We start from the raw sequence: 17,282 nt of genomic DNA, 5'->3' as shown, positions 1-17,282 counted from the left end.
ACACAAGACAAAAATCTTTGAATATTAATAAGTCAGTTCATAAGCTCACGCTAGGGAGAAAAGATGACATGCATATATGTGGACTTTCTCTACAAGTGTGTCACTCGTCTTTAAGTCTTTGAAGCTTTTATATTCCCTCTGACAAATTTAGTCTGCGATTAATATATTTTTCATTTTGCCTACTACTAATAATAAAGAACAAAGCACAAAATAACCAGTGGGAAATAGGTGAGATCAGGGGAGTGATTAGCTTTGACAAGTGATGTCTAAGATCTGTATAACATATATCAACATATACGAACATATATCAGGCCCATTAGGAACATAATCCACAGGAATTTTCAGAGGAAACAGATATTTAATGCAGCTTACATTACACATAACTTTATAAATCACTACACTATTTGGCAATAAGTTTTTATTTCAGATGTGGTTACCTTTCTGGAAGAATTCCTCTAATTTCTCCTTGAAGGGCTGGAGATGCTCTTCAGAAGACTCTCTGCAAACTAGCTTCATCTGCTTTTCAGAGGCTACAAAAAGATGAGACACATTTATGACAGAAGAAATGTAGATTTCAGCACCATAGGAGCCTACATCTAAATTAGTCACCTGAATTTACTTTAGAGGTTATAAATAAGCACTAAGGAATCCAGCAATTACACTAATATAAGAAATACAAATACTAGTCAAGCATACTAAATAAAAAATTCTATATGTGTTTAAAGAGTAGAATTTGTCTTTAATAAGGAATTTGTCCTCAAACTCCTGCTGTGTGCTAGGGCTTGCTACTAACACAGCTTGCCTCACACTCTAATTCTAGATGATATATTTAAAGCTTTAAAGTCTGTTTCTGTGGTGAGTGAAGCATCCTTTGTATCTGGATTGATTTTAATCAATCAGTGCCAGGCATCCCATACTCCAGCATTTTTCCTGCAACAGATGCAGCAATTCAGCATTACTTAAGTGCTCCATCCCCAGACCATGATATGAAACAGTTGAAGTGTGTAAGAAACTTATATTTAAGTGCAATTTGTTTACTATTTAATCTATCTGCTATTTTAAGAACCAATGCCATGCCAATTTCTGAAAAACTTAATTTCATTTGCCAACAAATTTTAACAGGCCTAGAACTTCTGGTAAACTTAGTGCATTCCAGTGTTCCACATTAAAGATGACAGGAGGCAGAAATCAAAATTAAATTACTTTCCAATTAGCAACTGAATTTGTGAACCACTACAAGATCTTTCTTCCACAACTTTTCATTCCCAAGAAGCTACATTTAGATGGAAACTTATTTTGGAGTTAAACCTAAGACTTACAGTTTGACTGCATGAACTGTATTTACACCATATTGCTACCACAATTAAACAAAATTAATGTAAACCTGTGGAAATAGAAGCTGAGCCTGTGTAATTAAAATGTGCCATTATTTAAATTTGCAATGTAGTGTAAAAAGTCATGGGAAGGTTGAAAACAGATGCATACATTTTACTGTGCAAGTAGTATTGTGCTTGGACCATCAGGACGCACTGAAAACAACCATAGCTTTTCAACTGATTGAGAGCAGAAATACATTTGGTCAATTCTTATAGAAAAACACCCATTCTCACCCAAGACTAAACTTTAATTTAACAACCCTCCAGAACTCAAAGTGCAGGTTGTGTAAAATGGCCTGGGCTGCAGTCTAAGTTTATGGTTAATCTAGTCTTGTATCTAGTAGCATATGACAAACATTTCAAATTATTCAGAATAAAGTTAATGGATACTGTTTGTATGCCAGATAGTAGGCAGAATGGAGTGGTGATTTAAACATACTAGATGGGGAAAGAAAGCCTTTTATTAGCTGCTCAGTTATGTGTCTTTAATAATTTAAATTAAGAAAAAAAAATCCAAAATCAGGGATGTTTATATGACATCTTAAGATTATTTTCTAATGATACATGCTGCTTATCATTAAAAATTTGACCTTTTGACCTCTGTGACTGTGAAAATACACTGATTGGAATGTGTGTATGCCTAATATTTATGTTTCAATCAACTAAATTGTAACACTACTTTGGAAGACAACAGACATTAGAATTTTATAAGTGGAAAAAATCTAGCAAAATAACAGATGCAACATTGTAAGTTTCTGACTGCAAGTTTGAACAAAGTTGACACAGGTTTGTGATCTTTTTTTTAGTTCAAACAAATCTACAGAAAATCATGGGGCAATATTTAGAAATTATTTTGGATAAATATAAAATGACGCAACTGTAGAAGCATTATAGTACACACAATATGTTTAGACATTTGAAACACAGTAAATTACAGTCATTTCTTTTATATTACTCTCATATAAATTCATATCAATCTGTACGGAATTAAATTTCTATGAATATGTATTAGACTAATATGCTTGTAGGTACAGTAGTATCTAAAAACACTCAAATATACTCTAGAAAGGCATTTTCCAAAACATATTGTCTTGCTAATGCATCCTCTGAAGCACTGAAACCTTCCTGCATGCTTCCTACGACTCTAATAACACAAGATTTAGAAAGGTTACTCAGGTAAGTCCCATGTATTTAAGTGACCAAGACTAGGATGAACTGTTCCTAAAGAAAAAAGGAAGTATACATACACCACCTTTGGTGATTTTTTTAAAAATTAAAATTACTAAAATTAACCTTAATTAGATGACAAAACAACAGGAAAATCTGGATAAGAAATACCAACTCACAGAGCATATAGGAAAAAAAATTATTTGGATAGTGAATTCTTAAGAAGAATCCTAACACCCCTAACAAGATGATCAATATTTGGAATGAGAGGAGAGGAACAGTAAGAAGAAAGGCACAGAAATGAAGAAAAACGGGACGGATAACACAGAATAAGTGAATCAGGATGCTGATTAAAACTCTAAAAAGTTTGAGATGAAGTGGAATCAGATGAGATACCAGTTTCAAATGCTTAAAGTGATCTTGAAACCATGAAATTGAAAGACAGAAGAAGTCAAACACTGGCAAATTCTAATAATTTACACTATTGTAAAGTCTGAAAAACAGCAAATTTGCTTGGGGATAGATATAGCAAGAAATGATGGAAGTGTGTTCAAAGGAATCACAAATCATATACACAAAAACATATCTTGAATAATAGGCAAAAAGCATTTAATGACACAATGTGACATTTTTTATTAAAATGACAGTTGTGATTATACATATTAAAGTCAGGTGGTCTTTGTCAAGCTGCTTTAGTAATAATGATAGAAGTCTACCTCGCAACTGTGTGACCTACCTCAGTTCTACACAATATAATAAAAATGTTTCTGGTAACTAGCATTCACTGAATTTCCTGTTATATAAGGTTTTGTTTAGTTGTTTTATTATTAACTTGAAACCTAATGTCAAAAATGTCATGCCAAACATTATATAAAAACACCTCTAAAACTGGATAGTCTAGTGCCATAAATTGCTTTGATTTTCCTTGCTAAAACTACTATAACATGAGGGACTCTTACATCTAGTCTTTATACTTCATTCTCATATTCACTACAGTACAAAACTTTTCTTACTTGAAAAAAAAAATTACTTCAGCAAAGCTTTTATTAGAATGATTTGGAAGTAAAGAATCTTATTATGTATTCCTTCTTTTACATACATACCGAAAAGCTGCTTTCTGAAAAAATGTCTTTCTGAAATTCTGAGGAATCTGAGGGAATTCTGAAGAAGCTGACAGCAGTCACACCACACATACAATTCTCCTCTCACCATCTCATTCCAAAATAATAATTTGGGAAAATGAAAAACCTGTTTCAGCATTATTGAGTTCAAGCAGATGTAGATTCTCCACTAATGTAATAATCTTTTTATTATTTTCCTGGGTATGAGCAGTATGTTAGTGAAATTGAATGTAATATGCTATTTTGAAAATTGTTTATGTCTAAATGAGCAATTGCAAAAAAAAAAAAAAAAAAAAAAAGGAAAATACAAGTGTGCAAAAGCATTTGAAAGCCCTTACAAATTGTTGGATGTACATCATGCTTCACCCACTACAAATCTTGGCCACAGAAATGGAAAGCATTAGCAAAACATTAAAACAAAGCTGGAAACTGCTGATTATCAGTTTGCCACTGTCTTCAGATTTAATGCAGTACTTGGCTCAAAAAGTTCTTTAAAAATCCCCAATATAAGTGAAAATATTTACAAAATAGAATGTCTCTCACTTAATGCCTATTGGGCAATAGTCTTAAAACTCCACAGACACTTGTAAATCTGTCAAAAGAATCATGGCCCATAAACAAACTTTCACGTAAAGAGCATTTCTGTGTCAATCAGACACAATTTGGAATTTTTTAAGCACCATTCTTAAAGTAAACTCCAAACAAAAAATAGTTTAAAGTTGATAACAGTAAATTACTAACTATTTACTCACCAGAACACACCAGTAGCATTTACAGGAATCAGCCTGACAGCAAAACCAAGTATCAACACCATGAATTCCTGTAAACCTGTCACTGACACTATCCCCTATGAGTAATGCCTCTGTGAAAGCTGCTAAAGCTCTCTGCTCCTGTCTGTTCAGAGCATGGCAGGTTATACTGCCAGGCTTGCTCTTCTACTCAGTTACAACACAAGCATACCTTTGACAGGATTACATTGACAATTCTTTTTAGAGTTCTTACCTTTTCTGCTTCAAAGAGCATTTGAAATAATACTGCAAATGAACTCAGTGTAGTGCTAAATAACCCCAAATTTCTGTATGAGAGAATCCATGATCTTTTACAGTGCACAAACCTGTTATGCTACTTGGATCTATACGCCCAAATAAAACCTTAATAAACCTTGGATAAATTTCATAAATTTGTATTATTCAGCAAGTGCTATATCATTTTCTCATTATTTAGTTCCTTCAGTATCATTCTATTAATTTTCTTGCTTGGAAACAACTCCGCAAGCTAAACAAATAATTACATGTGGAGATGCATGTTTACCATTGGACACTGCTGTAGGATCTGGTTATAGTCTCCTGTTATTACATGCACTCAGGTACCTACTCACTGGAGTTGTTCACATGGTATTAATTGAATGCTTTTTGAACTATCTACAGCTATTGCACTTCTGTATAAACTTGCACAAAGTTTTCTTTTCAGATAGAATTTTAAATAATGTGCAGAAGGGAAGAGATTAATCTTGATTCTGTGGGAATGTGGTAAGAATTTTAACAACTTCCAACTGCAAGAGGTTATGCTGCTACTGACTCAGAAAAGTTTCAGAGAAAGTATTTTATTTGCCCTTTTGGACACACGTTGATAATCAGTACACATCAATAACAGGATCATACAAACGTTCAAGCACTGCCACCAAAGCCAGAGCAGGGCTGACTAATATGGAAGCCTCTGAACAAAGCAGAGATGGAAATGCAATGAAGTTGGGTAGGAAGTTCTCTGAGACAAAACTATCTGAGAAAAGCATAAAAGGGCATCAGACTGTGGTAGCACACTGTTCTCAAGCTCAGTCTTTATTACCTTAAATGAAAGACAACAATTTAATGCAAAAAAGTGTTAGCACACGTAAAACTAAATACACCATTCTAACCTACTAATTACTTGGATAGCTACTGTTCTGTGAAGATATTTTCAGAATAAACGTGCTTCTATATAAAGTTATTTTCTTCACACATTAATAATGCTTTTTAAAAAAATAATTCAGAGGATAAAAGATAATAAGTAAAAAGTCAGTCTTTGAAACACATTTCCCTCATGACACACAGAAACGTATCTGTTTAGGTGCTCTAGCTGTCACGTATACATGAGACAGAAAAAACATTTCAGTGATACATCCTAAGATGTGTAAAATGAAATAATTGAATTAATGGCATAAAAAACAGTTTACAAAGTTCACCTGTTCTGAATGAGTCAGACATCTTGACAATTCTCACAAGTTTGATCAGATATTCCTCCTTTGTCTTTTGAGGGGGCTTTGTTTATTATAAGTTCAACAACATTTTTTAACTTTTAGAGTTAGTGATGGCATACAGAGGAACTGTCAGGTCTATATTAGTTTCAACTAACCTAACATTTTTCAGCTCCTTGTTTGGTGAAAGGGCATCCACATATTATACAAATAATTTAAAAACCTTTCTGCTAAAATTGTTTCCCAGGAATACATTTAGCAAAATGAAAAAGACTGCTAGTAAAACTAAATATTTTTCACACCATAGCAACATATCTGAGCCTCTGCTTAATGTACTCCTTCTGAAATGGTAGTTTACATTCAGAGCACCCTTCAGCAGAGAAGCACAGTTCAAGGGACTGAAAGTACATATAAATGATGGTAATGACTAAAGCCTTGTAATTTTCCAGTCAAGTCTTTTAAAGATTCCTTTAAGTGATTCCAGCATATGATTAGTAGAAAATTTTTGTTAAGTGTCAAGATCCAAACATACAGAACTCCACACATCATTAAGATCTGTCAAGAGCGTAGAACTGTGCACTAGCAGAATCTGCTGAGAAACTGAAACATTTCCCTTTGTTCTGAACAGTATATATAAAAAAAAAAGAATATTTTGAAACTGAAGAGTCTTGTCTGGGTAATTGAGAGGGACACAATATTTTTAAGAAGCAAGAATAGTATTTTCATCAGATGAGCTAAGATTTTTACAGGGCTAAGCAAAAAAAGGACCTTTCAAACATTTTATCACTTATTGTACTGAATAAGGGATCAGACATAAGAGAATTGGGCAATGGCTGAAACAGTTTATGAGCTGAAACTGTAGAAGCCAGCAAAGTGATCTGTTTTCCTCTCTATCGCTGTATCTCTGATTTTATGTGCAAGACAGATCATAAAGTTGGATCTAATTAATTCTTCCACCAAGTAGGTAGAAATATGGTTCAGCTGGAGCATTCAGCTTAGATTTAAAATCGTGTAAATTCAAAAACCAGCAAGATTAGCAGGACCACTTCACCAAATGCTAATTAGCCCCACTATTACTAATTTGTACCCCACAGTCTGAAGTAATGCACTTTCAATCTTTGATACATGACTGTCTCAATTCTAGCCGAAATCTGTCCTGTCTCTCACTGCATACCTCCACAAAGAGGAAAAGCTGATGAAGTCCATAAATACGAAGTCACCATTCCCCCCAACACCAGTATTTAACACTCTCCAGACGACATAATTCATTATTCATCATAGCCATTGATAGGGACAGTATTCCTCCTGTTCCCAGATGCACACTACCTGCTCCCAGAGGTATCCTTCACAGCTACGCAACTAATGCTTAACATACACACATTTATTTATTTATTTATTTATTTATTTAAAAGGACACGCAAAAAAGTGCACAGAAAATCATACATGTGGTATTTCCCAGATTCATTTTAGAATCTTAACATTTGCAGAATGATTTTTAACAAGAAATTTCCGAGAATTCTTTTCAAAGGAAAAAAAAATATAAAAAATTAACAGCATGCCATTGTTTAACCAACTGAAAGCCTTCTCCCTGTGCCTTTGTGCACACATGCAGACATCTGCTTTCATGGAATAAGGTTTTCAAAACCATAATTTATTTTCTTCTCTATTATATATAAGAATGTTTAAACCATTTAAACCATTCCATACTATCCTTTTTTATTAAAACCTAAAAAATCTAATTAAAATTTAAGAAATGATCCACTTAGAAAAATTTATACTAATTGTATTCACATACTAATATTTCCAGTGGAACACTGTCAAAAAATTAGTTTTACTGTAAAATAAAATCCTATGCACATATAGGATCCTATAAGATAAAATAAAATCCTATACATTTTATATGCCTGTGTTGGATCTTTCTAAATCAAAACAAACTGAAGTATACCTCATCTTGCTGAGGAAAGAGACTGTTCAAAAAGTGGTCAGAAAACTCTGTGAATGAAGAGTGCCAACTCTTGCAAAAAAAAAAAAAATAACCCAAAAAAATAATTTTCCTGTACAAAGCTATTCTTTGCTCTTTTCCTTACACCATTTTGCATTGCCTCAAAATAGATAATGTAAATATTGGACTGTAAAAAAACAGTGAAGTCACATAAAAAAAAAACCATGCACCTATTTGGCTCCTCATGCTCCACTACCCAGTTCAAATTTCTATTTGTTTGCACTTCCAAAATTTTAAAGAACATATAACCAAAAATGAGAATTAAAGTAAGTATGTCCTGTAAATTATCATACAACTTCTCTGCTCCTGTTGGGGAGATTTTTTGACATGTGTGTTAGACAGACATTTCTCTGGCAAAAAGTCCCTCTTTCAAAATTGACTTAAAGCATTTAATTTAAATTAGTCTAAGGCTTCAGTTGGTTGAAAATATTTTAGAAGAGTATGCTTGATACTTTTTGGAATACTATCCTCCTAATGAATATCAATAATCTTTTATCAAGACATAACTATTGATCCTACAATTTATTTAGAAATTTAATATTCAAAATAGATATAATACTTAGAATTTTCTTGATGTGATCCAGTAAACTTACTGTCTATCAAGCAACTCAAACAATAGACAAACCCCTCAACACAGTAATTCGTGCACTATGAATTTTTACTGTATCATGATTTCATTAAACTCTAGTCCACAGAACAGACTTTACCATAGGCTGTATTATATATGAACTAAATCTATAATTCCACCTGAATAAATGATAACCATCTCTAGAACAAAACCAGGCTATAGTTAATTAGTGGACATTCTGTTGCAAAACTCACTCAGTTCAAATACTCTGATGGGAAAAGACACTTAGGAATTTTAAATTAACTTCTTGGAATAATACCAATCAAACTTTTATGCTTTTGTATGTTTTCCTATTGATAAATATATTCCTTCCTAATCCTTAATAAATCCAGATGTTTTTCAGTACTTTAAATTTGGAAAATCAGAGTTTTAGTCTGCATGAACTGATTATTTTTACTTTTTGCAGTTTCCTCCTTGACTCTATTTAAAGTAATAGCTGCTGAAAGCATCAAGAATGAGTGTCCCTTTTCAACTTCCATCCATTTTTTATTTCTAAATTCTCTTCCATGCTTTGCAATAGAATGTTGCACATAGCTACCTGAAGAAGCACTGAATGAGAGCAGGGTAGATGCAATAGTTTAATCTGGTCTAATCAGCCAAGCTGAGAGACAGTGTTAGAGTGACATGACTGGCATGATGTTTGTTAGTCACATCCAGTCCACTGGACCTCTTTCTATGAACAAGACTATATTTTATAATATATAAATATATATTAATATCTGAAAATAACCTATTTATATTGTCATGACATTTACAAACGAAAATTAAATTAAGCACCTGAAGAAGAGGCAGGAGAAGCCAGGTATGTTCAGCCCTGTTTAGGGAAAGTGGGCAGGGGATCTAGCTTTTCATGTCAAGTATCTAAGGAATAACTAGAGAGAAGGCAGAGCTAGACCTTTTCAGGAATGCACATCTAGAGAAAATCAAGCAACAGTCCCAACTTGCATCACAGGAAATTCTCACATGGGATAAAGAAAAATATTCAAGATGGCAATTAAGCACTGGAACAGGTGCCCTGAGAGGTGCTGCCATTTCATCCTTAGATTCAAAACTGAGATGACTTTGGCCTGTACAGCCTGATCTAAATATGAAGTTACTCTTGCTCAAAGGCTCTGGACCACAGTGCCAGATGTACATTCCAACCTAACAAACTGCACTTCTCTATAATTTTGAGGTATTTGTAATGCTTCTGCATAAAAACCAGTGTGAAAATGGCCAACACAACACTGTAATTTCTCAACTTTTCATGCACAGATTTATTTACTTCCCTTTTGATCTTTTCATAAAGATTATGCAATTTTACAACATGGAGTTGTCATAAATTTAAGTTTTGGTGAAGTTCTCCTGTTTAAATGGGGAAAAATTGGGGTTACATACTTATGCAAGGCACAGATCTGTCAACAGCTAGGTTAAGAGGTGCCCAATAAGAAACCATGTCTTCTGTCTTCAACTGACAATGGTATAGCAGATCCCTAGAGTCTTCTTTTTATTTTAGATTATTTCTTTTTTCTGTCACACAAGCGCTTGCAAACACCTACATATATATTCACACACACTGTTAAGTTCATAAAAATGTAAAACTTATATACAGTACTGAAAAAATATTAGTATGAAAATTGCAACCAATATTTCTACTGGTGGCCATGAAAGTAAAGGAAAGGAAAGGGTATGTGGATTTTCAATGGAATCAGAATGTTACAGTCTCTCTCATAGTAAATTTAATTAATTATGAGAAACAGAATTGATTCTTGAAAACCTTTAGTATGACCTGCCTTGGTTTCCATTTTTAACAATTCAATAAATATCTTTGCTGTTTCATCTGTTAAGGACAAGAATACAAAAAAGTTATAATGAACATCACAGAACACTACACGAGGCATATAATATTGCTTTCTTTTGAGGAACAGAGCAACACAAACTTTTAAAATTTTATGTACTGTATTGCAAAGAAGAGGAATGAGCATGACAGATGGAAACAATCTACAGGGCAACTAATTTAATTAAAATTGTTCAACTTTGAACATAAATTAATAAAAGAATTAATTGTAAAACTTATACTTGTCTATCAAACTTTGGTAAAGTGGCTTTCTTTCTGAATATCTTCTTATGATTATGTATTTAAAACATTATGTGTTTATTCCACAATACCAGTTTCAAGAATACCAAGTGGCATTGTCCAAATTAGAAGGTAAATCATATTTGGTCACAGGGAAAGAAAAACGTGGGAATCATTCATTGCCCCAGACAAGGAATATGATGTCTTACAATCTTGAGCAAAGCAAAGCCTTTTCTTTCCATAACTCTACAGATTAACTGGAAAGCTAGCATATATTAAATTAATAAGTGTATCTGCTTATACTGTGTAATATTTGAAAGCCTTGGAAATACACCAACAGACCTGGAGTGAAAACCTGAGTTTACAGATATTTCTTCTAGTTGTATGTTAGGGTATAACCAGATTTCACCTAAAAATTTCATTTTACCATCTAATATTCACTACTTTTCCCTTAAAATCCTATATTAAATGCATATTTTTGTTTCTCATTTTTTTTTAACCCAAAACACTCACAATTAAAAAGTTTGTTCTGGAATATGTTTTAAAAGGGTGTTTGATTAAGGTTCTCCAAAAACCTTTTTGAATTCTTGAGTCTAACTTCACTCAATCCCTTCAGAGTAAAGTAAGCCTGTACCTTTAAAGTCTAATCTGAAAGATTTAAAAATAGCAAATTGTATGGAACTCAATCTGTTTATCTGAAAAGGATGAAAGGGTTTGTACTCCATCTAAATTTGAAATTTTGGTTCCACAGTGTCTAGGTATTTCAAACCAGAGGTTTATACCATGAGATTTACAAGACATGACACTTACGATAATTCCATCTTTCCTATGTTAATATCCATGTCAGAAACATAAATTAATGCCTTGATAAACTAGTAAAATATTTTTTTAAATATTAAATGACTACTAATATGAAAAGTAATGATCAAAATTGCCATTTCAATTCCAAGAAGTGATATGCTTGGTTTTTTTTTAATCATTCCTTACAAATCTCAGAAAAAAGGGAAGACACTAACAGGAACATTAACTCATTACCAAATGGCACAATGAAAACCTCTCTTCCATTTATTACCTTTGTCTCATTCCACTTCCAAGGTAATCAGCTTGAGACTATCTTAGCTAACAAACTGTGAAACAAATCCAACGTACCCTATAACACAGGCAGCCCCAGTTAATATTGTTCAAATTATTTACATCTGAAGGGCCGCGCCTGTCTGGATAGCTGGGCCCGACGCTTCTCTGGACTTGGTTTCTGCTACTCACATCTGTTTCAGCTTTAGACTTTCACTGGTATTCTGCCAGCAGCCACAACTTTTTAATGGCTACAATAAACTACAGAGACTCATCAAATCTTTGTTGTACGTGTTAAAATTATAACTTCTTCAATTAAAATTCTGATTTAAAAATTAACTAGAGCATTAACCGAAGAAAGAAATTGAAAGTGAATATTTGAAAAAAGATAAGTTTTTATATAGGCGATTGTTTCTTTGTTTAAATGTAGGAGAAATAATCACAGAAATGCTTCTTAGAATCTGTTGCATATTTCTAAGTGATAAAATAGCAACATCTGAAAACATTTCCACAACCTTTTTGGTTTCACATCTTTGCTGTCATTAACTTTGTATCTTAATTGTTTTGGCTGGCTTTAACACGCACCTTTACAAAGAATTACACAAACGACCTCAAGATAACAATTTTTCTAGATTTGCTATAAATACCGACAAAGGTTTAATTTAAAAAACAGAAATCAGTGATTTCAAGAAAGCAGAAGTTTTTATTTTAAAAGAGTTCAACTTTTCCTACTTGCTGTTTGTGTCTTTGCAATGTAGAACAAATATGATGTGAATGCCCCAGCCTCAATGCAGCTCCTGTACGATAAGATGTATGACAGCAGGACTACATGCTGAAAAAGTACAAGATCAAACACAGATCATGTTTCTGCAAAAACTAGCCCAAAAGAGGGCAGGCCAAGGGGCTTACAGGGCCAAGCGATGAGAGGAGATAGAGCACTCACTTATGCCTGGGTCGAACAAACAACAACTGATACTTTCCTACCACTATTAACCTTTGAAATTATCCTAAGGATGGCAGTGACCTAATCCAGCAATTCCTAGCTGTAAGGATAAACTATTTTGTAACGGTTTTCAGCGCCTTACATTGAAAAAATTTGAAAATAATTATCTTGTTCAACTCTGATTATAAAAAGTCTGGGCAAACATGTAAATCTAAATGTAAAAGTTTTTACATATTTTTATGCAGATTCTCTTCCTAAACTCAATCTTCTACACAGAACTCCCTTAGTAAAGTACAAACTTTTCTATAACAAGAAAAAGGCTTAAAATATTCAATCATAATTTGCTGAATTTATTTTAGAAAATTGCATGTAGCACAAAATAAAAAAGAAACTGCTTGCAATACTTAAGACAGCAACCCTTCCTACTTTATTTCCACTCAGTACCTTGATTGATAGATGAGTTGGGTTTCTGAGCCCCTCTTTATAATAAACATTTTTAAATGTTTATTTTATGTCCCAGGGTGAAAATATTTTGAACTGCAGCTTTCCATTTCCCTTTGCTCTGCCTTGGCAAGCTGTGTTTTATTTCTACATTAATAGTATTCAACTCTTTCTTGTAGCTTTTAAATTGTTTTTATACAAGTACTGAAGAAAGTATTTATGTTATGGAGCTAACAGATATCTACAGTTAAACACATAGCTCTGGAGAAGCCAGAGAAAAATTCACATAACTGAAGGAATATTCAGAAAGATTTCTTCAGGGGCCTTTCCATTGTAAAAGGGAAAATTACTTTTCAGGATCTCCACTTTCATTTTTATTAAGTCATGAGTTAAATTTTTTTTCTTTCTAATTTATGTGAGTAATTTGTGCCACAGTGTAAAAACTCTAAATGAATCAACACTATAAACCTAATTAGCAATAAGAAAACCTCATAAAGATCACATTTTAAATGGCACTTTGTTGTTGGCAGAACAAATGTGAAAGTTCCCAGTTACCTTCTAGATCTCTCTTCAGTTTCCTTAAGTCTTTTATTAGGTCTTCAAATTTAACTTGGGAGGCCTGGAAAAAATCCTGTGGTTCTGGTAAAGGAAAAATACTCTTGTCTGTTCCTGCTTCCTAAACAAACAAACAAACAAATAGGCCACTATGAAAATTGAATGCATTTCCAGTGAAATAAGTAGCTTTTTTTTAAAAAAAAATCTCATTTATGAAACAGTGTTATAAAATTACAAAAACAACATATTTTAAATCATTCTTGCTAAAACATCACATTCAAGATTAAATACTGACCATTCTGAGTATTGAAACTTCCTTTTAGATGTTGTAAAACTAACTGTGTTCAATTTAAACTTTGAAAACATTAAACACACAACATTTCAGTTAATTTTATGTCAATAAAGGTTTAGATAAGGGATTACAAGTTTCTTAGAAAAAGATAACAGGAATGCCCACTTTAATGCAAAAAGGGATCTTATGCCAAACATTTGTGGTTTCACTCTCTCACAATTCATTAAAAACACACACACTTTATAAGCATAAATTGAAAACCCTATTAATACATTTCCTGAAGCAGTTTACACAGATAAAATACACAGTTGAATGCTTATGTGGCAAATAAATAACAGGGGTTAAAGCCTGTATGGGACCCCTAAGTACATACCTTATTTTTAGCACAGTAAGAAAAAATAATCAGAAGTAAAACAAATAAACAAGCAAAGCCAACAGAAACCCTCCACAAACAACATGAAACAAAACAAAACAAAACCAAACCCCCAGCAGCCAACTAACAAACAACTTTCACAAGGTTCAAAGCAATGGCTCCAGTGGAATTTTAGGAAGTATTTCTAAATGGTATTAATATGACATTGCTGTGTATAAACATATATTTACTGAGTTTGAAATATGAATATACCTGCAAGGATTTCAGTACGTAATAAAGGAAAACTCATACATTGGAGAGCTAATTGTTTAGTGAATAGGGAAAGAATAATTTTATTATTATAAAGATACAAACTTTTTTTTGGTGAAAGTGAAATTGATGATAATTACACTGTATTTATCTCCTCCAAAGGAAGACACACTGTTTTGTTTCATGAAATTCCCTGAAGAACAATTACAGTATAATAGGAATTTTTCAGAAATATTTCAAGAATTTAATGAAATATTTATTTTAATAAAGTAATTAGCATAAAAATCCCAGTTCCTCAAAAAAGCCCAAACCAACAGAACCAGCACCAAGAGAAAACACAAGAAAAAAAGAAAGAGAAACAAACAAACCAAAAAACCTTAAAGAAAGAATACTGATAGAGATCTACATATCTCAGGGCTAGCAACTCATCAATTCAACAAACTTATTTGAGAATTAAAAAAGAAGAAAAAAAAGAGAAAATAAATTACAATAGTTGGAAATAATTGTTAAAATAATTAAATAGCAACATATTCATTTAAAATATAATAGTTCAAATTTTCCACTCAGTAAGTTTGGCTATTGCAAATATGAAATATATATATATTTAATATATGAATGTATATAATACATATAAATGCATATACAAAGGAGTATCACATCCAATAGAACGTAACTCACAGCAGCATTTCAACCCCTAACTTCACCCCCATCAGCTAAATCATCTATTTTAAAATATCAACCTGTCCTTGCATTTTTTTGTCCTAAGAGAGAAATCATGCTTCTGTCTTCCAGTATCATGACATCAGAAGAAATTCTACAATGTTACAGCCACCCAGATGTAATAAGGCAGAGGTGGAGTGACCACCTGTCCAATTTGCAGCAGTCACAGCTAACTGCCTGCAGTGGTTCCCTCAACAAACAATGTAAAAATTTACCAAGTGTTTTCTTGAAACTCATAGCAAGTTTCATGCCTATTGAGGTACACAACTATTAAAGAAAGCAAAAAAAAAAAAAAAGGATTTTATAAGAAAGAAAAAGAAATGGATTTTATTTTCCCATCACAGGTACTATGTTCAGATTTCTACAAAGCTGTTACAAACCCTTTTACCATCTCTTAAAGAAACCCAGTTTTGGGGAGGCTGATAGAGCAAATCCTTTACCTTATCACAATGGCGTAGGTAATATATGACGACATAATCCACAAGATTAATACCATTATCCTAGGAAAAATTAAAAATGTGTGATTAACATTCAATGTGTGAAAATGTACTCTATTTAAAATTAAATGAATTATTATTTTGTATTGCTGTGAGAAATAGGATTCACGGTACTTTTTGGTCTTAGCATTGCTGACCAAAAAAATTTCATCTTTTATAACATCAACTTCATCATACCACTACTAGATTCAGAGTTTATTTTGGTTTTAAATACCAGGCAAAAGTACATGCAGAGAAGAATACATGAGAGAAGCTTTTAATGTAACAATAGGAGGAATTACAGAAAAATAACATTAACTCAAATAACAATATTATTCAATAATACGACTCTTAAACATACTATCAAATAAAGATTACAGTCACCTCAGATACATTAATGTGAACAGAATTTCTTGATTCCTATATCCTCAATAATCTATAAGGAAGATCTGAAAAAGGCATAGATACTTTACATATTTTATTCTAAATATGAAATCAGATAGCATTCAACCAAAAAGTATATTTCATGTCCTATTACCATATAAATATGGATTTTAATTCTCACTTTATGGAATGTTCCTGCACACAACTGTAAACAGTATTTTATTTTGTTACATGTCATTGGGTCAGAATGGGCCAGATGAACTAAGGAAAAGTTATACATTACATTCAGCAATATAAAAGAACTATGATAAAGGGAATTATATCTGGAATGCCTTTGAAGTTTTTTGGATGTGTTTCCATATTTTATATTGACAGGTATCAGAACAAACATTTGTATGTGAACAATGTCTGACTTCCTCTACAGAGCTGCCTTGTCTATATGAGAGTCTGCAGCAAATTATATTTTATTAGTATCATACACCAGCAAAATTCTTAACTAAGTAAGTCACTGCCGTCATGCAGAAAAAGCCACCCTGCATGTTTAAGAGTATTAGAAGCCATTACTGGCAGGTCAAAAAATCTCTATAAAAAGTAATTTTCTAAGCTCATATGACGATAAATTACTTTTATGTAAAATAAGAGGTATTCAGCAGTGGCTAAATTATTCTGTCTACCAGGAAACTGTAAATAATTTAATTTTTAGCTTGTTTCACTAAGGAAGAAGTCTTACATAGTTATATTTTATATCACTTACTCCTTTTCATAATGCATAATTTTGGAACAAGCTAATTCAGCCACATTGGAAAGTCCCAGAGATTATTAAAATCTATGAAGTTCATAAGTATACAAAAGAGTAACACCAAAGCTAGCAGTTCTACTGAGAAAAGTCAGGCAAAGCTGAGTTTTACATTTTTCTTCAAGGCAGCTAGCCAGCCAACTAATGTCTGAGTAATGGGAAACTTGGCCTGCTTCTAGTTAAGCTGCTGTTTGTACAGTCTTGTCCATGCAGTAGCATTGGGAAAAAAGTGGTTATTTGGAACCATCACAGAGAAGATAAAAGTAAGAATTAGAATCATGGAATCATTTCAGTTGGAAAATACCTTTAAGATCATCGAGTTCAACTGAAAATTCAGCACTTCCAAGTCTTTCACTAAACTATATTCTTAAGGGCCACCTCCAGGGTCATTGATTCTTC

At 32.7% G+C, this 17,282-nt stretch overlaps 1 protein-coding gene across 8 annotated transcripts in view; it reads right to left on the bottom strand.

Annotated features, from left to right (window-relative positions):
- Nucleotides 1–17,282, bottom strand: part of FMN1 (formin 1) — a 171,803-nt gene that overhangs the window by 36,795 nt on the left and 117,726 nt on the right. For all 8 annotated transcript variants that reach the window (XM_077784075.2, XM_021539271.3, XM_021539276.3 and 5 more), the window contains 3 exons: nt 15,668–15,727; nt 13,594–13,714; nt 438–530 (listed from right to left, as the gene is read on the bottom strand). In XM_077784075.2, coding sequence (XP_077640201.1) covers nt 438–530; nt 13,594–13,714; nt 15,668–15,727 — 274 coding nt within the window. The remainder of the gene's footprint in view (nt 1–437; nt 531–13,593; nt 13,715–15,667; nt 15,728–17,282) is intronic.

Source organism: Lonchura striata, chromosome 5, assembly GCF_050655825.1.
Source record: "Lonchura striata isolate lonStrDom1 chromosome 5, ASM5065582v1, whole genome shotgun sequence".
NCBI classification, from domain to species: domain Eukaryota; kingdom Metazoa; phylum Chordata; class Aves; order Passeriformes; family Estrildidae; genus Lonchura; species Lonchura striata.
Note: the sequence above shows the minus strand (reverse complement) of the source record. Positions and strands in the feature narration are given on the sequence as shown.